Source organism: Wyeomyia smithii, chromosome 1 (genome assembly GCF_029784165.1).
Source record: "Wyeomyia smithii strain HCP4-BCI-WySm-NY-G18 chromosome 1, ASM2978416v1, whole genome shotgun sequence".
In the NCBI taxonomy this organism is placed as follows: Eukaryota; Metazoa; Arthropoda; class Insecta; order Diptera; family Culicidae; genus Wyeomyia; species Wyeomyia smithii.
Window position 1 is genome coordinate 115,036,743 of NC_073694.1, and position 27,583 is coordinate 115,064,325.

At 42.5% G+C, this 27,583-nt stretch overlaps 1 protein-coding gene across 2 annotated transcripts in view; it reads left to right on the forward strand.

The window, feature by feature from the left end:
- Nucleotides 1-27,583, forward strand: part of LOC129726707 (ribosome biogenesis protein NOP53) — a 243,102-nt gene that overhangs the window by 40,490 nt on the left and 175,029 nt on the right. For both annotated transcript variants that reach the window (XM_055683831.1, XM_055683748.1), the window contains exon 3: nucleotides 9,230-9,444. In XM_055683831.1, the coding sequence (XP_055539806.1) occupies nucleotides 9,230-9,444 (215 nt within the window). The remainder of the gene's footprint in view (nucleotides 1-9,229; nucleotides 9,445-27,583) is intronic.

Sequence of the window (27,583 nt, forward strand, 5' to 3'; positions counted from 1 at the left end):
ATCTGCTGCACGCGTAAATGATCCGGGATTCCACGAATTTCTTCTATCATGGATGTATCGAAGAACACAGTAGAATCAGAAGTATTTAATAAGTTGACACGATTTGGAATGTTCGGAGAAGGGTTAATATTCTGAGACATGTGATTGAAATACAATGTCATAAAACGGGTTTGAGAATTGAGTTCGATTAACCTTTCAAAATTATCAATCACAGGACGGTTCAAGACCTCACATTTAATAAGAATACGAGAAGAGAGGCTCCAAAAGCGGTTTTTCAATGGTAGAACTCCAGCTAAGACCTCCAGACTCATCGTATGGGTCGACTGCATGCATCCTAAAGCGATACGCAAACAACGATATTGTATTCGCTCCAGTTTGATCAAATGTGTGTTTGCTGCGAAGCGGAAGCAGAAACACCCGTATTCAATAACAGACAATATCGTTGTTTGGTAAAGCCTTATAAGGTCTCCTGGATGGGCTCCCCACCATTGTCCGGTTATTGTACGACATTTTTTCATCAGATACCTCACGTGACAACCCCAGGTGCCTTTAGAGTCGAACCAGATACCAAGATATTTGTGTACCAAAACCTGAGAAATCGTTTTACCCATTAACTGTGTTTGAAGCTGAGCAGGTTCATGCTTCCTAGAAAAAACTACTATCTCAGTCTTCTCCGGAGAGAATTCGATACCTAGCTGTAAAGCCCAAGCAGACAAATTGTCCAAGGTATCTTGCAATGGTCCTTGCAAATCGGCAGCTTTGGCTCCTGTAACAGAGATTACACTGTCGTCTGCAAGTTGTCTTATCGTGCTTGAATTTGCCAGACATTCGTCGATGTCATTTACATAAAAGTTGTAAAGAAGGGGGCTTAAACATGCGCCCTGGGGAAGACCCATGTAGCTAATGCGAAAAGTTGCCAAATCGCCATGCGTAAAATGCATGTGCTTTTCGGACAACAAATTGTGCAAAAAATTGTTCAAAATTGGAGAAAATCCTTGTCGGTGAAGTTTACCCGAAAGAATGTCAATAGAAACGGAATCAAAAGCCCCCTTAATGTCCAAGAACGCAGACGCCATTTGTTCTTTGCGAGCATACGCCAGCTGAATATCTGTTGAAAGCAACGCAAGACAATCATTCGTCCCTTTGGCGCGGCGGAAGCCAAATTGAGTATCTGATAGTAGACCATTTGATTCGACCCAATGGTCTAAACGACGGAGTAACATTTTTTCCATCAATTTCCGGATACAGGATAGCATTGCAATCGGCCTATAAGAGTTGTGATCAGAAGCTGGTTTCCCTGGTTTTTGGATGGCGATCACCTTCACTTGCCTCCAATCCTGCGGTACAATGTTTTGCTCCAGGAACTTATTGAACAAGTTCAACAAGCGCCTCTTGGCATTGCCGGGTAGATTCTTCAACAAGTTGAATTTGATTCTATCTAACCCAGGCGCGTTATTGTTACAGGACAGGAGGGCAACTGAAAATTCTGCCATCGTAAAACGTGATTCTATCGCGTCGTGGCCCGGAGACGCATCGCGAACAATATTTTGCTCAGAGTCCGGACATACTTTCCTGGCAAAATCAAATATCCACCGACTTGAAGACTCCTCGCTTTCGTTGACCGTTACGCGATTCCGCATTCTTCGGGCTGTGTTCCAAAGAGTGCTCATCGATGTCTCCCTCGACGTCTCGTTCACGAACCGACGCCAATATCCGCGTTTCTTTGCTTTAGCCAGGCTTTTAAGCTTGGTATCAAGCTCCGAATACCGTATATAGTCGTCGGGTATACCTCCCTTCTGGTAGGCCAAAAACGCGTCGGATCTTTGCGTGTAGACATCGGAGCACTCTTGGTCCCACCACGGAGTGGGAGGCCGTTCTTTGATCGTTACGCCGGGATATTTCTTCGTTTGGGCTTGCAACGCGGCGTCGAGAATCAAGCCCGCGAGGAGGTTGTATTCTCCAAGTGGTGGATGATGTTGAATCGACTCGACCGCTTTTGAAATCATTTCCTCGTATAACTTCCAATCGACATTCTGTGTGAGGTCATACGGAATGTCAATTGGTCGCATGCGAGTTGAACCGTTAGTAATTGAAATAAGAATAGGCAGATGGTCGCTACCGTGAGGATCGAGGATTACCTTCCATGTGCAATCCAACCGTAGCGACGTCGAACATAAGGATAGATCCAAAGCGCTTGGGCGCGCTGGAGGTTTCGGGATACGTGTCATTTCGCCGTTGTTTAAAATAGTCATGTCGAAGTCATCGCAAAGGTTATAGATTAAAGAGGAGCGGTTATCATTGTAAGGGGAACCCCAAGCCACGCCATGAGAGTTGAAGTCTCCCAAAATCAAACGTGGTGAGGGAAGAAGTTCTATTAAATCAAAGAGCAGCCGTTGCCCAACCTGTGCTCTGGGAGGAATATATATATTGAGGCAATACAAAGCTCTTTACCTTGTATTGTCATTTTACATGCGACAACTTCGATGCCTGGAATCGAGGGGAGGTTAATACGATAGAAAGAATAGCACTTTTTAATCCCTAAAAGTACTCCTCCATATGGGGTGTCTCGATCAAGGCGAATAATATTAAAATCATGGAAGTTGAGATCAATATTTGAAGTAAGCCAAGTTTCACAAAGGGAAAATGCATCGCATTTGTTTTTATTTATCAAAACTTTAAACGAATCAATTTTTGGTAGAATACTTCTACAATTCCACTGTAAGACAGAGATAGAATCTTTCATATACGCAGTTGAATTAGGCATCGAAGGATACAATCGCTGCAAGGAGGGGCCATTGGGCAGTCAACTGCTTCAAAAACCGTTGCACCGACCTCCCGGCCTAGCGGACGCAGCGATACAGCCACTTTTCTCTAGGTCTTCCCCTTCAGTATCCTTTGAAGCTTTTTGTCACTCAGGGTCATCGACCGTTCGGAACCGGACTTTTTGTCTATGCTCTGATTGTTGTCCAATAGTCCCAAGATACTGTAGATGCCGAAACGGGCGTATCCGGTGTCTACGAACTGCCGCACTTCTGAACGGAGTAGCTTCACTGTTTCCGCCATCGCGGTTAGTGTTCGACTGACAGAGCTTTTTTCCTACTTGACTCATGGGTTACTATGATTGATTTTGCATTAGTAGTTTCGTCAGTGCGTGTGAAGGTAAACCCATGAAAAATCGGCAATTTTTGTCCATTTTTTTACCGCAAACGTTATTTTTTTTTTTCTTCACATAACATTTATTTGACACGGCACAAATACAATTTAATGTTTAACGGCGCCAATTATATCTGATGACTTAAAAACTAAAGCAAATTTTTTATCCTCGCTGCCGACTACGAGCTGAAATTAAGTCTAACTTAAAACTAGCATGGAATTTCCAATCTGTGTTTTGTTGTTCAATGGTCGTCTGATAATCGTCGAATGACATGTATGGATTCGTACTGCTAAGCCACGATGTCGTGAGTTGGGACAGAGGCTCGTAGTCCCTGGGTCCTGGTTCTATTGTGCGGGGTCTGGTTGCTAGTTTTGTGCTTAAGGTTCAAACGTGTTCTTGTCGTTTTGTTGGGTGTAGACGGAGGGGAACGGGACTAGACTGGGGCATGGATGGATTTAAGAAAAACGTATATAAGGGTCATGTAGGGTAGGTCACGGCTCGCCAAGACATCACGAACAGGAACAGCTGGCCGTCTACCTCCGGCCTGAAGGGAAGCTACAAGTTTAGACCTGGCGTCACGGTGAACAGGGCATGACCAAACAACGTGCTCTATGTCGTGATAACCTTCACCACAGGCACAGATACCGCTTTCTTCGAGCCCAATACGACGGAGATGCGCGTCAAATCTATAGTGGTTGGACATAAGCCGAGACATCACGCAAATGAAATCTCGACCTACATCCAACCCCTTGAACCACGGGTTCGTCGATACCTTGGGAATTATGGAATGTAACCACCTTCCCAGTTCCCCTTTAGTCCATGAATTTTGCCAACTGATGATCGTATTCTGACGTACAAATGCGAAAAATTTATTGTAAGCAATTGGTCTTTCATAAATATCGCCGTTTATTGCACCCACCTTAGCCAAAGAGTCCGCTTTCTCATTGCCCGGTATCGAGCAGTGAGAAGGGACCCACGCTAAGGTAATCTGAAACGATTTTTCGGATAAAGCACTCAAATGTTCCCGTATTTTCCCCAGGAAATACGGAGAGTGCTTAACATCTTTCATCGATCGGAGAGCCTCGATAGAACTGAGACTGTCCGTAAAGATGAAATAATGGTCCGTGGGCATTTTTTCGATAATCTCTAGGGTGTACTGAATTGCAGCTAATTCTGCGACGTAAACAGAAGCAGGATTATCGAGCTTATAGGAGACGGCTAAATGATTATTGAAGATACCGAAGCCAGTGGACCCATCCAGAAGTGATCCGTCAGTGTAGAACATATTGTCGCAGTTGATGTTTCGATATTTATTGGAAAAAAATTTAGGGATCTGCTGCACGCGTAAATGATCCGGGATTCCACGAATTTCTTCTATCATGGATGTATCGAAGAACACAGTAGAATCAGAAGTATTTAATAAGTTGACACGATTTGGAATGTTCGGAGAAGGGTTAATATTCTGAGACATGTGATTGAAATACAATGTCATAAAACGGGTTTGAGAATTGAGTTCGATTAACCTTTCAAAATTATCAATCACAGGACGGTTCAAGACCTCACATTTAATAAGAATACGAGAAGAGAGGCTCCAAAAGCGGTTTTTCAATGGTAGAACTCCAGCTAAGACCTCCAGACTCATCGTATGGGTCGACTGCATGCATCCTAAAGCGATACGCAAACAACGATATTGTATTCGCTCCAGTTTGATCAAATGTGTGTTTGCTGCGAAGCGGAAGCAGAAACACCCGTATTCAATAACAGACAATATCGTTGTTTGGTAAAGCCTTATAAGGTCTCCTGGATGGGCTCCCCACCATTGTCCGGTTATTGTACGACATTTTTTCATCAGATACCTCACGTGACAACCCCAGGTGCCTTTAGAGTCGAACCAGATACCAAGATATTTGTGTACCAAAACCTGAGAAATCGTTTTACCCATTAACTGTGTTTGAAGCTGAGCAGGTTCATGCTTCCTAGAAAAAACTACTATCTCAGTCTTCTCCGGAGAGAATTCGATACCTAGCTGTAAAGCCCAAGCAGACAAATTGTCCAAGGTATCTTGCAATGGTCCTTGCAAATCGGCAGCTTTGGCTCCTGTAACAGAGATTACACTGTCGTCTGCAAGTTGTCTTATCGTGCTTGAATTTGCCAGACATTCGTCGATGTCATTTACATAAAAGTTGTAAAGAAGGGGGCTTAAACATGCGCCCTGGGGAAGACCCATGTAGCTAATGCGAAAAGTTGCCAAATCGCCATGCGTAAAATGCATGTGCTTTTCGGACAACAAATTGTGCAAAAAATTGTTCAAAATTGGAGAAAATCCTTGTCGGTGAAGTTTACCCGAAAGAATGTCAATAGAAACGGAATCAAAAGCCCCCTTAATGTCCAAGAACGCAGACGCCATTTGTTCTTTGCGAGCATACGCCAGCTGAATATCTGTTGAAAGCAACGCAAGACAATCATTCGTCCCTTTGGCGCGGCGGAAGCCAAATTGAGTATCTGATAGTAGACCATTTGATTCGACCCAATGGTCTAAACGACGGAGTAACATTTTTTCCATCAATTTCCGGATACAGGATAGCATTGCAATCGGCCTATAAGAGTTGTGATCAGAAGCTGGTTTCCCTGGTTTTTGGATGGCGATCACCTTCACTTGCCTCCAATCCTGCGGTACAATGTTTTGCTCCAGGAACTTATTGAACAAGTTCAACAAGCGCCTCTTGGCATTGCCGGGTAGATTCTTCAACAACTGAAAATTCTGCCATCGTAAAACGTGATTCTATCGCGTCGTGGCCCGGAGACGCATCGCGAACAATATTTTGCTCAGGAACAGAGTCCGGACATACTTTCCTGGCAAAATCAAATATCCACCGACTTGAAGACTCCTCGCTTTCGTTGACCGTTACGCGATTCCGCATTCTTCGGGCTGTGTTCCAAAGAGTGCTCATCGATGTCTCCCTCGACGTCTCGTTCACGAACCGACGCCAATATCCGCGTTTCTTTGCTTTAGCCAGGCTTTTAAGCTTGGTATCAAGCTCCGAATACCGTATATAGTCGTCGGGTATACCTCCCTTCTGGTAGGCCAAAAACGCGTCGGATCTTTGCGTGTAGACATCGGAGCACTCTTGGTCCCACCACGGAGTGGGAGGCCGTTCTTTGATCGTTACGCCGGGATATTTCTTCGTTTGGGCTTGCAACGCGGCGTCGAGAATCAAGCCCGCGAGGAGGTTGTATTCTCCAAGTGGTGGATGATGTTGAATCGACTCGACCGCTTTTGAAATCATTTCCTCGTATAACTTCCAATCGACATTCTGTGTGAGGTCATACGGAATGTCAATTGGTCGCATGCGAGTTGAACCGTTAGTAATTGAAATAAGAATAGGCAGATGGTCGCTACCGTGAGGATCGAGGATTACCTTCCATGTGCAATCCAACCGTAGCGACGTCGAACATAAGGATAGATCCAAAGCGCTTGGGCGCGCTGGAGGTTTCGGGATACGTGTCATTTCACCGTTGTTTAAAATAGTCATGTCGAAGTCATCGCAAAGGTTATAGATTAAAGAGGAGCGGTTATCATTGTAATGGGAACCCCAAGCCACGCCATGAGAGTTGAAGTCTCCCAAAATCAAACATGGTGAGGGAAGAAGTTCTATTAAATCAAAGAGCAGCCGTTGCCCAACCTGTGCTCTGGGAGGAATATATATATTGAGGCAATACAAAGCTCTTTACCTTGTATTGTCATTTGACATGCGACTACTTCGATGCCTGGAATCGAGGGGAGGTTAATACGATAGAAAGAATAGCACTTTTTAATCCCTAAAAGTACTCCTCCATATGGGGTGTCTCGATCAAGGCGAATAATATCAAAATCATGGAAGTTAAGATCAGTATTCGAAGTAAGCCAAGTTTCGCAAAGGGAAAATGCATCGCATTTGTTTTTATTTATCAAAACTTTGAATGAATCTATTTTTGGTAAAATACTTCTGCAATTCCACTGTAAACAGAGATAGAATCCTTCAAATTAGCAGTTGAATTAGCCATCGAAGGATACGATCGCTGCAAGGAGCCATTGGGCAGTCAACTGCTTCAAAAATGATCTAACTGTTGGGAGGAGCGCTGTAAGAAAGTTTTTAATTGGATCAGGTATATTGAAATTTTCGAAAATCCAGTCCACAATATTAGAAAAATTCACCAATCCAGCATTTGTTTTGTCAACTGGATGTGCAAAAGGAGCAACTGGGGTTTTAGATGTTTCTGGAAGTGCTGGGAACTCCTTCTGAGACTTTAAATTGCCAAGCCCAGGAGGGGTTTGCTTTGGTTTTTCCGTAGCACCTTTAGTTTTGGTTGTACTGTTCTTTCCACTTTGGGAAATCTTAGGACCTTTTCTGGGAAGCTTAGGGGAGGAAAGAATTTTCCTCTTTCTAGACTCCCCAAGAATGGCAAAAGAAGTTTCCTCTAGTGGTTCGTCAGAGTCGGTTTCATCTGAAGACAACAGATCAAAGGGGTTCGCTGTTATGGTAGAAGTGGTCGTGGTCTTCTTGAGCATATCAGCGTAAGAACGCTTTGAACGCTCTTTGAGAGACCGTTTTAATTTATCCTTGCGCTGCATGTACACCGCGCATGTGGAGAGCTCATGCTGATTCTCCCCGCAGTGGATACATTTTTCAGCATTCGCACTACAGGAATCGTCGGCATGGTTTTCTCCACACTAACCGCACCGTGCCTTATTGCAACAGTAGGCGGCTGTGTGACCTAACAGCTTGCAATTGGTGCAGTTCATTAAACGGGGCACAAATAAGCGCACAGGAAGACGAACCAGGTGGATCACGACGTGGCTCGGCAATGCAGACCCGGCGAACGTGACACGAAACGAGTCTGACGGAGTGTAAACTTTTTTGTCGCCGACGAGCGACACAGATCGCAATTGTTTTACTTCTAATACTTTAACCTCAGGAAGGCTGCTGTTTTTAAAACAGCCTACAGCATCCTTCAAGAGGCACTCGACGGACAAACTCGGATCGGTCACGACGCCGTCGATCTCCACGTCTCGGGCCGGTATGTATACGCGATACTCCCGAGTAAAGAGCTCGAAACAAGCTATATCGTTGGCCTGTGTCAGGTCATTGACCACAACACGGAGCTTGTTTGGTCTGACCTTGATTATTTCAGTCACGGCCTTGAAGCGTGACGTCAGGTCTTTCGAAATTTGTAATATGTTCAGGGATTTCGACTTAGGTCCTGCTTTTGGCCGGAAATATACAACGAAACGTGAACCTGCTGTTTCGTCAAGGTAGAGCCTGGCACGAGGGGGAACTGAAGAGTGAACAGCGGGGGAAGGAGCAGGAGGGACAGGGTCAGGAGGGTTCGGTGTCGGAGGATCGACTTCCATTGTGCTAAGGCTAGCGCCCTAACACCGACAAGAAACACGTACCTTTTCTTGATTCCGAGCGATGCTCAAGTTGTCTTCGACAATGTGGTCACGTAATCGTTGGGTGCAGCAGCCGGCAGCCGGCAGCTGTGCGGATTTACACTCTCTTCTTTGTTTGTAGCTCTGGTTGTCTTCAACACAGCTAAACACCGAAACGATCGGTTCAGCAGCGGCGGTTCAGCTACGCAGCAACAAAGCAAACAATAGCGGATGACCTTCAAAGCGGAATTATTTGGCACTGCACAGCACTCGTTAGACCGGGACCGGGCAAGCGATGCCTTTTGTTCGATTACTTTTTGCGAATATATCGAGACGACCGATAAACACAACCGATGCGCTTGGTTGTTCGACTCGGAATGTACCGCAAACGTTATGTGAATTATTATTCACTTTCGAATTTGATAATAGAACTTACCAAATTCATTTTTTTGCTTGTCATTCTATTGTATTAGGACACTCTACAAGAAATTTTCATGCATATTTTATCTATATTTTAAAAACGTAATATATATTTCTTCACTCCCATCAACAAAAATTTATCAAACATCTAAAGGGCAAATTGGTTAATGTCTTTTAGTTACATTTTGATATAATTTCATTCATTTTTGACATAATCCTAATATTGTTTTTCTATCTATCTGTAGTAACGTTGAAATACCAATGCCCGGTGCAAGTTATAATCCAGCTTTTAATGATTATGACAAACTAAAAACTTCAGTAATTAACCAGGAAAAAGAAACAACTAAAATTAAGGAACACTTTGATCGAGTAGTCACAAGCAAGTTACTGAAGGTTCCCAAAGAAGACCGTGATATTATCCTCTGGAATGAAATGTCTGAAGGCCTACTAGACAATGAAGGTAGATTATAATAATATATTTATAAATTAGATTCTCATCCGAACGATGACTCATGGTAAGTAAAACTATACAATCTTTTTGCCTTTCTCCTAGAAAGGTATAGCAATCACTTGCAAAACCGAAAGTATAAAAGTGCTCCAAAAAGCCGAATGGCATATATCACTCGACTCAGCTCGACGAGCTGAGCATTTTCTGTATGTGTGTGTGTGTGTATGTATGTGTGTGTATGTGTGTGTGTGTGTATGTGCAGATTTTTATTCTCACTCACTTTTCTCAGAGATGGCTGGACCGATTTTCATGAAATTAATTGCAAATGAAAGGTCTTGTTGCCCCATAAGACCCTATTGAATTTTATTGTAATCGGATTTTTAGTTTAGAGGTTATGTTTGAAAATGTGAAAATCATGAAACATCAATATCTCAAAAACTACACAACCGATTTGAACAAAATTGGTCTCAAAACGGGCTACCTAGAAAACTCTTAAGTTTTGAATTTCATAAAGATTGAACTTGTGGTTCAAAAGTTATGAATCGTGTTGTGGAGACTGTTTAATCTCACTTATGTTTCTCAGAGATGGCTGTACCGATTTTCATAAAATCAGTGTCAAATGGAAGGTCTAATTGCCCCATAAGACCCTATTGATTTGTTTTGCAATCGGACTATTACTTTGCCTGTTATGTTTAAAAATGTGAAATCCAGCTATGCAAAGGAACATATTCCGAAGACTACTTGGACTCACTCACTTTTCTCAGAGATGGCCGACCCGATTTCCACAAAATTAGTGTCAAATGAATGGTCTAGCTGCCTCAGAAGACCCTAATAAATTTTACTGTAATCGAACTGTAACTTCATTTGTAATGTGCCGACTTGTGAAAATCCCGAAACTTCATTATCTCAGAAACTACACAACCGATTTGATTATTATTATCAGATGAGCGGGCTAGTTAAGGGTTAACTGATGAATTATGATTGAACACGTGGTTTCAAAGTTTGGCTGCCCTACACGTTCCCATTTCATTTGATTATAATCGAACTTAAGCAACCGTTATGTATTAAATTGTTAATAAAACCACGAAAGTCTATTATCTCAAAGATTACATGACTTATTTGAACATAACTAGTGTCATACGAACAAGTCATCTCTCAACAAACTTCCAACAAACAAACTTCATTACAATTTGATATGTGGCTCAAAAGTTATGGAAAGAAGAGAAATTCAAAGACTATTTAAAACTATACCTGCTTTGATCGATAAATGTGGCCTCAACATAATTTAAATGTGGTGTCGACTATTTGAACGTTCCAAGTTCATTGATTCTTTGCGGTTTGTTTGAAGTCTGCAAATGCACGACGAATCGGCCATAGGATATGATCAAAGGCAAATAACAAATCGTTTGAAATGATTGGTTTTATCGAAATGACAACATCCTCGTCTTTTGGCTTCTGTACATCGCCTTAATTCTGAATATATTCATATTGGGTGGTATTCTGTCATTATCAGCAGACTTTCTGGCATCAATCTGACTCCGGAAATACCCATATTGGGAGGTATTTTTGGTTGTTTTCCAGAAACTAAAAGTGGTCGTCTTTAAATTCAAAATAGTGTCCAGGGTCAATGTTTGGTTTCTATGCATCATCACGTTTACGGAAATATCCATATTGAGTATTATTCGGTCATTTCCGACTGCCGCCTATAAGTTGCCATTTAGCAATTCAAAATGGTGCCTGAGGTCAATTGTTAGCTCCTTGCATCATTCTGGTTCCGGAGATACTCATATTGGATAGTATTTGTTTATTTTAGGCTGTTTTTCACAAACCGGTAGTCGCCATCTTGGATTTCAAAATGGTATTTAGGATACTGGTTAAAGAAAAACTCATATTGGGTGATATTTGGTCACTTTGGACTGTTTTTCAGAAGCCGAAAGTCGTCATTTTGGACTCTAAAATTGCCTGTGAAATCAATTTCTGTCATCTGGGCGTAATTCTGGTTCCGAAAACATTCATATTGAATGGTATTTGGTCATTTCCGGCTGTTTGCCAGACACCGGAAGTCACCATCTTAAAATTCAAGATTGTGTCTGTGATCAATTTTTAGCTTCTGTGCATTATTCTGGTTCCAGAAATACTAATATTTAATGGGAATCGTCCATTTCAGGATGTTTTCCAGAAACCGGAAGTTGCCATCTTACAATTCAAAATGTTGTTCGAAGTCGATTTGTGGCTCCAGTGCATCATTACGGTTCCGGAAATACCCATATTGGGTGGTATTTGGTCATTTGCCGCTGTTTTTCCGACACCGGAAGTCGCCATTTTGGATTTCATAATGGCATTTGGATTTTGAACGGCGTAAAGAAAAACTCATATTGGGTGGTATTTGGTCATTTTCTGCTGTTTTCAGAAACCGGAAGTCGCCATCTTAGAATTTAAAATGCTATCTGTGGTCGATTTTAGCTCCTGTGTATTATTCTAGATCCGGATATTATTATATTGGGTGGAAATCGGCCATTTTCGGCTGTTTTCCAGAAACTGGAAGTTGCCATCTTACAATCCAAAATGTTGTCTGAGGTCGATCATGGAACATATTTGTTACCACTAAAAACATTCACCTGCCAATATGGTTCCATTTAGTTGATTAGTTCGCGAGATGTGCAGAAATTTGTGAAGAAACATGTACTTCCAGAAGAGGGAGGGGCGTCAAACCATTATGGACATATTTGTTACCTCTAAAAACATTTTCATACCAAATTTGGTTGTATTTTCTTGATTGGTTCTTGAGCTGTGCGAAATTTGTGTTTCATTTTCATGGGATCCCTCCCTTATAGAAGAGGGAGTCGGGTTTCAAACCATTATGTACATATTTGTTACCACTAAAAACATTTACCTGCCAAATTTTGTTCCATTTGGTTGATTAGTTCTCGAGATGTGCACAAATTTGTGTTTCATCCAACTATTATGGACATATTAGTTACCCCTTAAAACATCCACATGCCAAATTCGGTTTCATTTGCTTGGTTTGTTCTTGAGTTGTGCAGAAATTTATGTTTCATTTGTATGGGACCCCTCCCTTCCAGAAGAGGGAGGGGTCTCAAACTTTCATAGGAACCTTTATCGGCACCAAAAACCCCTACATACAAATTTTCACGTCGATCGGTTCGGTAGTTTTCGGGCCTGTATGGATCAGACAGACAGACAGACTTGACTGCATTTGTAGATGTAAAGATTACAACATCAATATTTTAGAACCTTAAGAGTGAATATAAATTTATTGGATTGAAGCTTTCTATGTTAATCTATTTAAAAATCTATTCTATCTATTTTAAAAAATAAAAAATTGAATGAGAAAGGCTGGGTCTGACCGCTAGGTGGATTAATTTAGGTTTTTATAAGGGGGGGGGGGGGGTGGGGGTATGTTAGTAAGTTAAGTATTTATGATAAATATTAGTAAACAATGATTATGTGTGTCCAATCACAAATGGTGACTTGTTAGAAAAAGTGTAATTTTAATTGTTAGGATTTGTTTGGTTTCGCAATAAGGACTTGTTATTCGTAGGGATTTAAACCTACATGTCAAAAAAGGGGAAGTAAACTTACAACTAACTTAATTGCTAACTAATTGGCTATAAAGAGAGCTTATCGTAGCAATTGAGGATTGCAACGGTTTTTGTCGAAAATTGTTAATAATTTTATTTGACATAGCTTCTAATGTTTCAACGACAGTCTATGCGATTCGAGTGTACCAAGTCAAGAAGGACACTTCAAAATCATTTTCAGAATTTTATTCTGAATCCTTTGAAGCGTTTTCTTCTTTGTTAAACAACAACTTGACCAGCTCGGTACAGCATAAAGCATTGCTGGTCTAAAAATTTGTTTGTAAATCAAACGTTTATTCTTTAAACAAAGTTTAGAATTCTTGTTAATGAGATGATATAAAATTTCGTATGTTTGATGTATACTCTCAATGTGCTCTTTGAAAATAATTTCTCTATCGTAAATTAGTCCCAAATACTTATCCTTCATCGCATCTTAAAACAACCTAAATTAATCCACCTAGCGGTCAGACCCAGCCTTTCTCATTCAAACTTATTATTTGTAAAAATTGATTTGGCATAAAGGAATGTGGCATAACTCTGTTATGCCATTTGACCGCTATCCTCGAAGGCTATATATCTCTTTCGGCTACTTTTCGTATTCTTTCACGCCATTTCCTTCTTTAGACCCTGTCACGCCTGTCATTGAAAGGCTCTTGATATTTTCGACGACTTTTTCTATTTCTTCACGCCTTTACTTCAGTATACTTTTTTCCGTTTGGTTCTGCCTATTGACTCCCGTCAATAAAATCATTCATCTTTTTCGGCGACTTTTCGTATTTCTTCACGCCTTGGTATACAGGTATTCTCATTTTTTCCATTCATAAATAATTTTTGCCTCGAGTTAACTTATTGGGCTCATCCGTATTTCGTGACAGGATTTTGCGTTTAAATTATTCTTGTGATACACTAGTCTGTACAACGTCGCTGCGATTCGCAACATTCCCTGTTGGCATTCTCCTTGGCGAACAATCCCCGATTTGATTGCGTTCCTTCGCGTTTCCTCTGAATTACTTAAAAAAATACAGCATCTCACGCTGAGGTGTTCAGGAGCTTGCGCTGTCATAACTCATAATGTCCAATATCGTATTCCAATAAACATACTCTGTTTCCGTTCTTGATTATTGTGGTCATTTCACTTGGGAATTCCACTACTTCATAAGGTCCTCTCCACATATTCTGGAGCTTTAGACCTGGTCCTGTCGGGACTGATTTCACTAAAACTAAATCGCCAAACATGGGCTGCCATTCATTTGCTTTTCTGTCATATACTTGCTTGCGCTTTTCTTTCGAATCCTTTAGGTTGGTCTTCGCGTTTGCGTGGAGGTCAAAAAATATTTTTCCCATCTTTTGTGTATATGTTTCATATGTCAAATTGTCCACTCCATTCCGCTGGTAAATGTAGGTGGGAATGCGTGCTGTACGTCCGTACAATAATTCGAACGGCGTGTATCCTGTGGCCTTTGGGAGTGGAAAACGCCGTTTAAGCCGCATCTCGGCGATCAATTGGGACTTTTTTATCAAGTCAAGCCCGATTTCGAATCAATTGAGGAGAAATATTTTGCTCCTCCAACATTATCCAATATCTCATTTATAAGGGGTATTGGGTATACAAACGGCTTGGTAACTTCGTTCAATGATCTGAAGTCCACCACAATTCTGTATCTTTTATTACCGTCAGCATCCGGTTTTTTTGGTACACATAATACCGGTGCATTCCAGGGACTAGTATTGGGTCTTATAATACCCTGCGCCCTCATTTCATCGATTTCTCTATCAATGTGCCTTTTTGTAGCTTCCGGAAATCTGTACTGCCTTTTATTGATAGGCACATCTGATGAAGTTTCAATGGTGTGTACTGCGGCGTCAGTCATAGTTAATCTGTTGCCTTCGAAAAAGAGAATGGCAAGTGGGCCAAATTTAACACTTGCCTTAGTTTTTCAATTCTTGCAATACCTTTTGACTCTGGTATCAGCTTGTGCTCCAACAGGTCATAGTCAAGCCTCGAGTCTAGGTCTAACTCGGGCATTATAATATTCTTCGAGTCAAGAAAATTGTTCTTCGGCTCTTCATCCCGCTATGTTTGGTGCTCGCTATTTATTTCGTTTTTGTCTACGTCAGCCTCATTGCGGGCTGTGTTGCTAGTATCTCGCAACTCGTTCTGCACCACGACTCTATTTCTGGCCGCCACATAAACATGTCGACTAAGGACTTCCTCCTTGAGCATGCTCCACGGACTCAAGTCGTCCGGACCTCTATTGCCGTGTTTCTTGAACACGATGTAATCAAAATTATTCCCATTTTGAAGCGTATGTTTCTTTAAAAACTCTGCTCCGATTATTCCGTCGCTTGGCAAATTTTCTAATATATGAAATTGTGTCGGGATTAGAAAGTCTCCGACTATTAAATCCAACGTAATTGTACCTGAGGTTCGCACAATGTTGCGGCCGATACCTCCAAAGGTGGTTGAATTCTGTGTATTTACCAGTACATTCAAACGGTTTACAATGCTTGCATTAATTATATTCGTTCATGCACCTGTATCTAAGATCAGGTTCAACGCAAATTGGACATTCTGCCTAGCTAGCAGCGTTAACATTGAGTACCCTTGGACATCTTAATAGAGGCACTATATCACACAAGCGCTGTTATCTCTTATGTGATTGCACGCGGTCTCCCAATCTGATATTTCTATGTTGCTGGGATCATCTGTGCACATACGCCAGTCGACGTCTTGACACAATTCTGCGAAGTCATCGCTGAAATACTCTTGTGCAAACGGATCTTTTATACCTTGTTTTGGGTACTTTGTATCCCCCCTTCCAATATGTCTTATACTCAACATATTCCGGTGTCTGCGGTCGTACGAGTGATCGGACCGTCCGTTCATTATTCCACTCTGACCATAATAATTGTGCTACCTGCTTCTGGCATAGTTCTCCTGAGTACGCCAATGTCTAGGAGCGTCGTGATTGATATAACTAGGCCGATTCCCGCTATATCTCTCATAATTTCTAGTCCTGCGACTAATATGCTTATCTCTTTTGAACCACCTTTTTCTATAACTCGTACCCGTGTGGTTGATTGAGAAGATATTTCTGCTTCGGATACAATGCTTGAGTGCGGCGTGCTGTTTTTCGAGCAATTCTAAGCCACGCAACCGGTTCTCAATATCGGAGATATGCTTGATCTCCTGTTCATAATCTTCTAAGTTATCCAGCAGCTCTTCTAAATTCAGCGCTTCTCTACTTCCGGCGGCTTCTTTCAATAAGCTTTCGTGCAGCCCTGCTATGCAATGTAACCGGAGACTCACTATCATACAAGACTTCTCACATTTGTTTTCGTAGAAGTCGATTTGTCTCTTAATTTTAAGTACTCTTCTTTTGTATTCTGGAAAGGTCTCATACACCCCCTGCCTCAACGTTCCTACCTGAATAATTACCGCTCCTATAGATATATTTTCTCCAAATTCCTTTAATAAATTCTTCTTAACCTGTGGCCAAGCGTTTGCGTTGATTCAATTATTGCTGCAGCAGCTCTGCCCAGAGCCGGCGTTTCATGTGGGTAGTATGGGTAGTAGTACCCACTCGGAAAATATCCATGTGGGTACTTACCCACACGGAACTATCGGGAAAAACCAAAAAAAAAAATGTAATGTTGCGAGCGACAGATTTTATTGATATCGTTGAGCGAGAGGTTATAAATCTACATATTTATGTACAGTTGTAACATTCTCAGGATTATTTTTTTAAAAGTTTTATTTACGATAGAGTTCTAAAGTTTTGTTTTCTCGAAAAAATTTCCCATGCCTAATTTGAGCTCAATCGGACTTCGGGAAGTAGAGCCTCAAAACGGTTACAGTTTTTTGATCGATGAAGGAAAGAATTGTTCGAGCTGGGAGTGTCTCTTGTGTGTTCTAGTGTAGCTCGAGTCTAATAACGCAAAAATTTCCATGTCCCTGATATTTAATTTTTGTTAAAACAAATTTTTATGAAACAACATCAGATCTCTACATTTCATGCATTTCTAAGAGATTTGCAATCAAAAAAATTAATTTCTGAAACTTAAAGAACTACTCTTGTGCAATTTTAGGTTGGTCAAAAATGTAAGACTTTCACGACTGTAAGTGAAACTTTATCAGAAGTTCGGTTTAAAATTAGTTTATTTGACACGGCACGATACATTTTCTGTTTTACTGAGCCAAGTACAATTCGTATTAATTCTACGTTAGCAGGGAAAAGAGGGAGGCCTTTTATTTATTCTCGCGGCCGACTACGAGCTAGTGGGGATTTAAGGTGAGAGGAGGGAAATACAATTTTTGCTTAAAACTAATTAAGATATACGATCTATTTGTGTTTCGACTGGTGTTCTTTTTTGTTTTTTAAACATAGATTTAGGCTCTTCGTGTTCGTGTCTCCAGCGTCCTATACGGGTATTCTGACAAATAGACAAAAGAATATTAAATTTTAATGTCAGTCTTTTTCAAATAACAGTACAGTTGTGTCATGTACTGGAGATCACCGCTTCCCAGAATGTCTCTAACGGGTACGTTCGGTTGTTTTCCTCGGGCCCGGAGGGAATCTATAAGCTCGGACCTAACATCACAGAATTCGGCACATGACCAAACAACATGCTCGATGTCATGGTAGCCATCGCCACAAACGCAGTGATTACTGTCTACAAGCCCTATACGAAAGAGATGCTCGTTTAACGTGTAGTGATTGGACATAAGTCTGGACATCACGCGAATGAAGTCCCGACCTACATCCAACCCCTTGAACCATGCTTTCGTCGATACCTTAGGAAAAATGGAATGTAGCCACCGTCCCAGTTCATCTGAGTTCCATGATGATTGCCAACTGTTGAGTGTTCTCTGACGCAAAATGCTATAAAATTCATCATAAGCAATTGGTCTTTCATAAATATCGCCATCAATAGCACCCACCTTAGCTAAAGAGTCAGCCTTTTCATTACCCGGAATCGAGCAATGAGAAGGGACCCACGCTAAGGTAACCCGGTAATTTTTATCTGTTAAAGCACTTAAAAACCGCCGTATTTTCCCCAGGAAATACGGGGTGTGCTTCACAGGCTTCATCGATCGCAGAGCCTCAATGGCACTGAGACTATCTGTGAAGATGAAGTAGTGGTCTATGGGTAGGGTTTCGATGATTCCAAGAGAGTACTGAATAGCAGCAAGTTCTGCGACGTACACGGAAGCAGAAGCATCGAGTTTGTAGGAGGCGGTAAAATTTTCGTGGAAAACACCGAAGCCAGTAAACTCATCTAGATTAGATCCGTCAGTGTAAAACCTTTTATCATAACTAACATGCTTAAACTTATTGGAAAAAATCTTAGGGATCTCTTGGGGTCGCAATTGATCCGGGATACCAGAAATGTCTTGTTTCATGGTGGTGTCGAAGAATATAGCATTATTAGAAGTATCTAAAAGTGCGACATTGGAGGAATCGTATGAAGAAGGATTAATATCTTGAGCCATATAGTCAAAATATAAAGTCATAAATCTGGATTGAGATTGAAGGTCGACCAACCTCTCGAAATTTTCAATTACTAATGGGTTCATAACTGTGCATCGAATTAGCAACCGATAAGAGAGATTCCAAAAACGATGTTTCAACGGAAGAATACCCGCTAACACTTCAAGACTCATCGTATGGGTCGACTGCATGCAACCCAAGGCAATACGCAAACAACGATATTGTATTCTTTCTAGTTTCAAAATATGCGTGTTCGCAGCGGAGCGAAAGCAGAAACAACCGTACTCAAGAACTGACAGTATTGTTTTTTGGTATAACCTCAGAAGGTCTCCTGGGTGGGCTCCCCACCAGGTTCCGGTAATCGTACGAAGAAAATTAATCCTCTGTTGGCATTTTCGTGTCAGATACCTAATATGACAAGCCCAGGTGCATTTAGAGTCGAACCAGACCCCGAGATATTTAGCGACTAAAACCTGAGAGATCGTTTTACCCGTTAGTAGGAGCTGCAGCTGAGCTGGGTTATGCTTCCTAGAAAAAACGACCAACTCAGTTTTCTCCGGAGAGAATTCGATACCCAGCTTAAGAGCCCATTCAGACAAATTGTCTAAGGTATCTTACAATGGTCCTTGCAGATCGCTAGCCTCGCTACCAGTAATGGATACAACGCTATCGTCTGCAAGTTGCCTTAGCGTGCATGAATTTGCAAGACATTCATCGATGTCATTGACGTAAAAATTATATAAGAGAGGACTTAAACATGAGCCCTGGGGAAGGCCCATGTAACTAATTCGGGAAGTTGTCGAATCGCCATGTGAGAAATACATATGCTTTTCTGACAACAAGTTGAGCAAAAAGTTATTCAAATTTGGTGAAAGTCCCTGCGAATGAAGTTTCGCGCTTAAAACTTCTACAGAGACAGAGTCAAAAGCCCCCTTAATATCCAAGAACGCAGAAGCCATTTGCTCTTTCCGAGCAAATGCGACTTGAATTTCAGTAGAAAGCAACGCTAGGCAATCGTTCGTCCCTTTGCCCCGGCGAAAGCCAAATTGAGTATCTGAAAGTAAACCGTTTGTTTCGACCCATTTGTCTAACCGTGAGAGGATCATTTTCTCCATTAATTTCCGGAGGCAAGAGAGCATCGCAATCGGCCTATATGAATTGTGATCAGAGGCAGGTTTCCCAATAGCAATGACTCTTACCTCCCTCCAGTCATGCGGAACAATATTTAGCTCAAGAAACTTGTTGAACAAATTCAACAAGCGTCTTTTTGCAGAGTCGGGTAGATTCTTCAACATGTTAAATTTTATTCTATCTAACCCTGGAGCCTTATTGTTGCACGACAGGAGAGCCATTGAAAATTCCAACATCGAAAATGGAGGCTCTTCCGTAGTTACTATAAACGCGTCGCGAAAGGTTTTCTGTTCCGGTACAGAGTCCGGACAGACCTTTTTGGCAAAATCGAGTATCCAGCGATCTGAATACTCCTCACTCTCATTCGAAACGTCACGGTTCCGCATGCGCCTGGCGGTATCCCAAAGAGTGCTCATCGCTGTTTCCCTCGACAACGCGTTTACGAACCGCCGCCAGTACCCGCGTTTTTTCGCCTTTACTAAGCTCTTCATCTGCCTGCCCAGTGCCTCGTACTTTCGAAGCAGGTTGACAGTGCCGTACTTCCGGTAGTCCTTATACGCCGCGGACCTTCGCACGTACAGCTCAGAGCACTCTTTGTCCCACCATTTATTGGGAGGGCGCTGTCTAATCGTTACCCCGGGTATCGGTTTCGTCTGAGCTTGAGTCGCGGCGTCGATTATCAAGCCAGCTAAGAACGCGTATTCTTCCTCCGGAGGAAGTTCCTCGAGAGTCTCGATAGATTCCGCTATAATAGACTCATAACGCTTCCAATCAATATTACGTGTAAGGTCGTAGGAAATATTGATTGAGTTCGGGGGAGTTGAACCATTAGCAATTGATATAACGATTGGAAGATGATCACTACCGTGGGGATCGTTGATTACTTTCCACTGGCAATCTAACGCTAGTGATGTCGAGCAGAGGGATAGGTCAAGCACGCTTTCACGTGCTGGAGGATTAGGTACACGTGTCGCTTCCCCAGTATTCAAAAGTGTCATATTGAAGTCGTCGATCAAGTTACAAATTAAAGAAGATCGGTTGTCGTCGTACAGCGACCCCCATAGCGAACAGTGAGAGTTAAAATCTCCCAAAATCATAAAAGGTGCGGGAAGCAATTCTGCTATATCAAGGAGTTGCTTCTGTTCAATCCGCGCGGATGGGGGAATATATAACGAAACAAGGCAAAGGTCTTTTCCATTCAAATTCGTTTGAATGGCAACAACTTCAATATTCGAGATCGAGGGGAGGTCGATTCTGAAAAAAGAATAGCACTTTTTGATCCCTAAAAGTACCCCTCCACCGTGTGAGTCTCGATCTCGACGAATAATGTTAAAATCGTGGAAATTGAGTTGATCGTTCGAATTGAGAAAGGTTTCACAGAGCGCGAATGCGTCACAATTGTATGTATTCATCAAATGAGAAAATAAATCGAATTTGGAGATGATACTTCTGCAATTCCACTGTAATACAGTGAAAAAATTCCTAACCTCTTTCGCCGTATTAGTCATCGAAAGATATAATAGCTGAAACGAGGGGCCAAGTTGCTGCTAGTTGTTTCAAAAAGGTTTTCACTGTAGGAAGAAGGGCAAGAAGAATATTTTGTAGGGGATCTGGTATGTTGAATGTTTTAAATATCCAGTCCACAATATCAGAAAATTTTATGAACCCTGTTTCTTTTTTATCTTCTGATCGAGAAATGAGTGCACGAGGGGTTTTTGGTGCCCCAGGAAGCGGTGGGTACTCCTGGTTTGATTTGAAATTAAAACCGGGGGGTACTTGCTTCGGTTTTTCTTCACCGCTTCCTTTTTGTGTTGTCTTATTGGTCATTCCGCTAGGGGTTATCTTACGACCTTTGCGAGAAAGATTAGGAGAGTTGAGCATTCTCCTCTTCCTAGATCCCTCTGGCAAGGCATAGGAACACCCTTCGACGGGATCGTCAGATGTACCCTCATCAGTTGGCAAGAAGGAAAAGATGTTTCCTGTCAAGGGTGGCTCAGCCCTCTTAAGCATTTCTGCAAAAGAGCGCTTTGATCGTTCCTTAAGGGAACGCTTAATTTTTTCCTCGCGCTGTTTGTACGCGGGACATGCCGGAAGGTCATGCCGAGTTCCCTCGCAATAAAGACACTTTTCAGTATCCCCACTGCAAGCGTTCTCAGCATGATTGCCTCCGCACTTGCTACAGCGTGCCTTGTTGCAGCAATAGGTGGCTGTGTGACCTAACTGCTTACAGTTTTGGCAATGCATGACCCGCGGTACGAACAGGCGTACAGGTAGACGAACCCTGTCCAAGCGGGAGTAGTTCGGCAGCGCGGATCCGGCGAATGTTACTCGGAAGGAATCCGAAGGGAGGAATTTCTTCTTCCCTTCTTCGATGGATACTGAATGCAATTGCTTGCAATCCAGTATCTTTACACTTTGCATCAAGGGTTTTTTAAAACAGTCAACTCCATGACGCAAAATGTCATCGACAGTGAGATTCCCCTCGGTAACCACACCGTCGATTTCTACATCCTTGGCAGGGATGTACACGCGATACTCTCTCGTGAAGAGCTCGTAGCCAGCAACTTCGTTTGCTTGCTTCAAGCTACTCACGACAACTCGCAGTTTGTTCGGCCTCACCTTCGTAATCTCGGTTACGGCCGAAAAATGTTTTGCCAGGTCTTTGCCAATTTGAATAATATTCAATGGCTTCTTTATGGGCCGGAAAAAAACAACGTAGGGACCGCCAGCGGCATCTGGGTAAGCTTTTACCCGTACTTCCGGTACTCTTGGTACAGGACTTGGCAAAGGGGAGGGCACAGGGGAAGGTAGGGGTGAGCTTATGGGAGAAATTTCAATTTCTTCCCCGTTTGTTTCCATCTCCAAGAAAAGTTGCACCTGCATGTCGTCCATTTTGCGGGAGCGTTACGCTCTACCGCACACAAACGATAAATATTCGAATATGGGGGGGGGGTTCAAGTAGTTGATATTAAATTTTAAAACAATTTTTCAATCTACAATGGATCAAATAAAAAAAAAGACAGTAATACTAATACTAATAACAATAGTAATAATAATAATAATAATAATTGTAGTAATAATAATAATAACAATAATAATAATATCAATAATAATATTAATAATAATATTATAACATAGTAATAATATTGATAATTATAGTAAAAATTTTAAATGTAATACTTCACCGAACGTCTAAGTCACGACCTCACGGCTGATAGTTGGATTAATCGAGTGTCTCCGCAGAACAAACAATGACGATCCAGCTTCGTGTTGTGACACAGTGGCCGTATCTTACACGCGACCTTGTAGATGCCACTTGTAGTTGACTTCCACTCGCTCGATCATATGGTGGTCCGTGCTGCTAGCGGGGTAACAGCGGTGCGGGAGAATTATTCTTGCTGATATATCAGCTGCGTATCGAATCACTGGCGGGGTAGCCTGCCCCTACCAGTGTGCAGATGTTTCTGCCGATATACAACAGGCTATTGTTATCGCGCAACACAAGAACTAATCGACAAAAAAACACCCCTACGATAACTCGTGTATTGTTATTTTGCGAACTCAAACGGAGATAAACAATTTGCGTCTAATCGAGACGAAAGCAAAACAACGAATGATCAGAAGTTCGATTAAGCTCAAATTTTGGATGGAGACTTTTTTCGAGAAGGAAAAATTGTTGTGCCCTAACGTTTGCATTGAAAAAAATGCTCATAAAATGCCGATTTTTCATGAGTTTACCTTGACATGCACTGACGAAACAATCATAGTAACCCATGAGTCAGCAGAAAAAAATTTGACTCGAACTCGCTTGTTACGCTTGTTCCGGTATCTAGAACATCTTGGCACTGTTGGACTACTATCAAAGCATCGAAAGAAAGACTGGTTCCGGACAGCCGACGGCCCTGAGCGACAAGAAGCTCCAAAAAATGCTAAAGAGGAAGACCGAGGGGAAAGTGGCTACATCGCTGCGTACGCTTGATCGGAAGGTCGGTTCAACCGGCCAAACAGTGGAAAAGTACCTGACGAACATGGACATCAGAAAGCGGCAGTTCCGTCAATTGGTCTTGGAGCTGCAGCCTGCAGGCAATGACAGCGGCTGAATAAGATGCTCGAGTCGATTTTTCCGGCGAATCGCGACGTGATGGTGGTGATCGACGCCGAGACCTATCTCACCCTGGATAACAACGACTGGCAGGGCGTATTTTACTTTCCCCATGAAGGAAGTGACCTCTGAGGTGAAATTCATTTCACACACCAAGTTTCCAAAGAAGGTGCTGCTGTGGCTGACAATCAGCGAGAAGCTCCGCACTGGCCGTGAACGGGGAAATTCATAGTCACTTCGTACTGCCGGAAGTTGCGTCGTTCATCAAGAAGTACCATAGGGGCGAAGACGCGGTGCTCTGGCCGGATCTTGTGTCGGCCCACTACTCGAAGCAATCGTTGGAGGAGGTAAGACGGCTGAAAATTGATGCGGTACCCAGGTCGGCCAACCCATCCAACGTTCCCCAGCTGGGTCCCACCCAGAGTTTCTGGGCAAAACCTACTCCAACAATTTTGACGCAAAAATTGAGGAGGAATTGATAAATAAAACGAAGGAAGAACTCAAAAACATGCCTACACGCATGTTTCCGTCTACCATGGCGAATGTTCCGGTAAACTCTCGGCAAGCCACTCGCAAGGGCGTGGAATTGCTTTTGCTAATGAGCCTATATAATTACCTTCCCTGGGAAACTCATGGAAAATATTACTACTGGACGAAATTCGAATATCTAATTTCTCTTAAACATTCCATTGGCACCCTATTGTTAATGCACTATCGATTTTTTTTTTAATTATATTCAGATATCAGTATGTCGCACCCCCCCCCCCCCCCCATCCCGGCTACGCCTTTGTCACCCATGAACCTTCCCTATTCCTTACTACCCACTCGGGAATATAATGTGACGCCGGCCCTGGTACTGCCTTCTCAATAGAATAATATAAACCAATAGAATAGAATAATATAAACCAATAGAATAGAATAATATAAACCAGTGAAGCATGTGATACTCCTTCTGGTATTTCTAGGGCAAAATGCTCAATATGGTAAATGAACGCTTCTAGTTCGTCTACCGATCCGTCATATTCTGGGATGCACTGGCATGGCATCTCTTTCTGGGAACGTGTACTCCATTTTACAATAAATAATACTCTTCCTGATAAAAGAAAATAATCCTAAAGTTTCTTTTAAATAATTGTAAATTATTTTGACCTTTTTGGCAAAATCGAGTATCCAGCGATCTGAATACTCCTCACTCTCATTCGAAACGTCACGGTTCCGCATGCGCCTGGCGGTATCCCAAAGAGTGCTCATCGCTGTTTCCCTCGACAACGCGTTTACGAACCGCCGCCAGTACCCGCGTTTTTTCGCCTTTACTAAGCTCTTCATCTGCCTGCCCAGTGCCTCGTACTTTCGAAGCAGGTTGACAGTGCCGTACTTCCGGTAGTCCTTATACGCCGCGGACCTTCGCACGTACAGCTCAGAGCACTCTTTGTCCCACCATTTGTTGGGAGGGCGCTGTCTAATCGTTACCCCGGGTATCGGTTTCGTCTGAGCTTGAGTCGCGGCGTCGATTATCAAGCCAGCTAAGAACGCGTATTCTTCCTCCGGAGGAAGTTCCTCGAGAGTCTCGATAGATTCCGCTATAATAGACTCATAACGCTTCCAATCAATATTACGTGTAAGGTCGTAGGAAATATTGATTGGGTTCGGGGGAGTTGAACCATTAGCAATTGATATAACGATTGGAAGATGATCACTACCCTGGGGATCGTTGATTACTTTCCACTGGCAATCTAACGCTAGTGATGTCGAGCAGAGGGATAGGTCAAGCACGCTTTCACGTGCTGGAGGATTAGGTACACGTGTCGCTTCCCCAGTATTCAAAAGTGTCATATTGAAGTCGTCGATCAAGTTACAAATTAAAGAAGATCGGTTGTCGTCGTACAGCGACCCCCATAGCGAACAGTGAGAGTTAAAATCTCCCAAAATCATAAAAGGTGCGGGAAGCAATTCTGCTATATCAAGGAGTTGCTTCTGTTCAATCCGCGCGGATGGGGGAATATATAACGAAACAAGGCAAAGGCCTTTCCATTCAAATTCGTTTGAATGGCAACAACTTCAATATTCGAGATCGAGGGGAGGTCGATTCTGAAAAAAGAATAGCACTTTTTGATCCCTAAAAGTACCCCTCCACCGTGTGAGTCTCGATCTCGACGAATAATGTTAAAATCGTGGAAATTGAGTTGATCGTTCGAATTGAGAAAGGTTTCACAGAGCGCGAATGCGTCACAATTGTATGTATTCATCAAATGAGAAAATAAATCGAATTTGGAGATGATACTTCTGCAATTCCACTGTAATACAGTGAAAAAATTCCTAACCTCTTTCGCCGTATTAGTCATCGAAAGATATAATAGCTGAAATGAGGGGCCAAGTTGCTGCTAGTTGTTTCAAAAAGGTTTTCACTGTAGGAAGAAGGGCAAGAAGAATATTTTGTAGGGGATCTGGTATGTTGAATGTTTTAAATATCCAGTCCACAATATCAGAAAATTTTATGAACCCTGTTTCTTTTTTATCTTCTGATCGAGAAATGAGTGCACGAGGGGTTTTTGGTGCCCCAGGAAGCGGTGGGTACTCCTGGTTTGATTTGAAATTAAAACCGGGGGGTACTTGCTTCGGTTTTTCTTCACCGCTTCCTTTTTGTGTTGTCTTATTGGTCATTCCGCTAGGGGTTATCTTACGACCTTTGCGAGAAAGATTAGGAGAGTTGAGCATTCTCCTCTTCCTAGATCCCTCTGGCAAGGCATAGGAACACCCTTCGACGGGATCGTCAGATGTACCCTCATCAGTTGGCAAGAAGGAAAAGATGTTTCCTGTCAAGGGTGGCTCAGCCCTCTTAAGCATTTCTGCAAAAGAGCGCTTGATCGTTCCTTAAGGGAACGCTTAATTTTTTCCTCGCGCTGTTTGTACGCGGGACATGCCGGAAGGTCATGCCGAGTTCCCTCGCAATAAAGACACTTTTCAGTATCCCCACTGCAAGCGTTCTCAGCATGATTGCCTCCGCACTTGCTACAGCGTGCCTTGTTGCAGCAATAGGTGGCTGTGTGACCTAACTGCTTACAGTTTTGGCAATGCATGACCCGTGGTACGAACAGGCGTAAGGTAGACGAACCCTGTCCAAGCGGACGTAGTTCGGCAGCGCGGATCCGGCGAATGTTACTCGGAAGGAATCCGAAGGGAGGAATTTCTTCTTCCCTTCTTCGATGGATACTGAATGCAATTGCTTGCAATCCAGTATCTTTACACTTTGCATCAAGGGTTTTTTAAAACAGCCAACTCCATGACGCAAAATGTCATCGACAGTGAGATTCCCCTCGGTAACCACACCGTCGATTTCTACATCCTTGGCAGGGATGTACACGCGATACTCTCTCGTGAAGAGCTCGTAGCCAGCAACTTCGTTTGCTTGCTTCAAGCTACTCACGACAACTCGCAGTTTGTTCGGCCTCACCTTCGTAATCTCGGTTACGGCCGAAAAATGTTTTGCCAGGTCTTTGCCAATTTGAATAATATTCAATGGCTTCTTTATGGGCCGGAAAAAAACAACGTAGGGACCGCCAGCGGCATCTGGGTAAGCTTTTACCCGTACTTCCGGTACTCTTGGTACAGGACTTGGCAAAGAGGAGGGCACAGGGGAAGGTAGGGGTGAGCTGATGGGAGAAATTTCAATTTCTTCCCCGTTTGTTTCCACCTCCAAGAAAAGTTGCACCTGCATGTCGTCCATTTTGCGGGAGCGTTACGCTCTACCGCACACAAACGATAAATATTCGAATATGGGGGGGGGGGGGGTTCAAGTAGTTGATATTAAATTTTAAAACAATTTT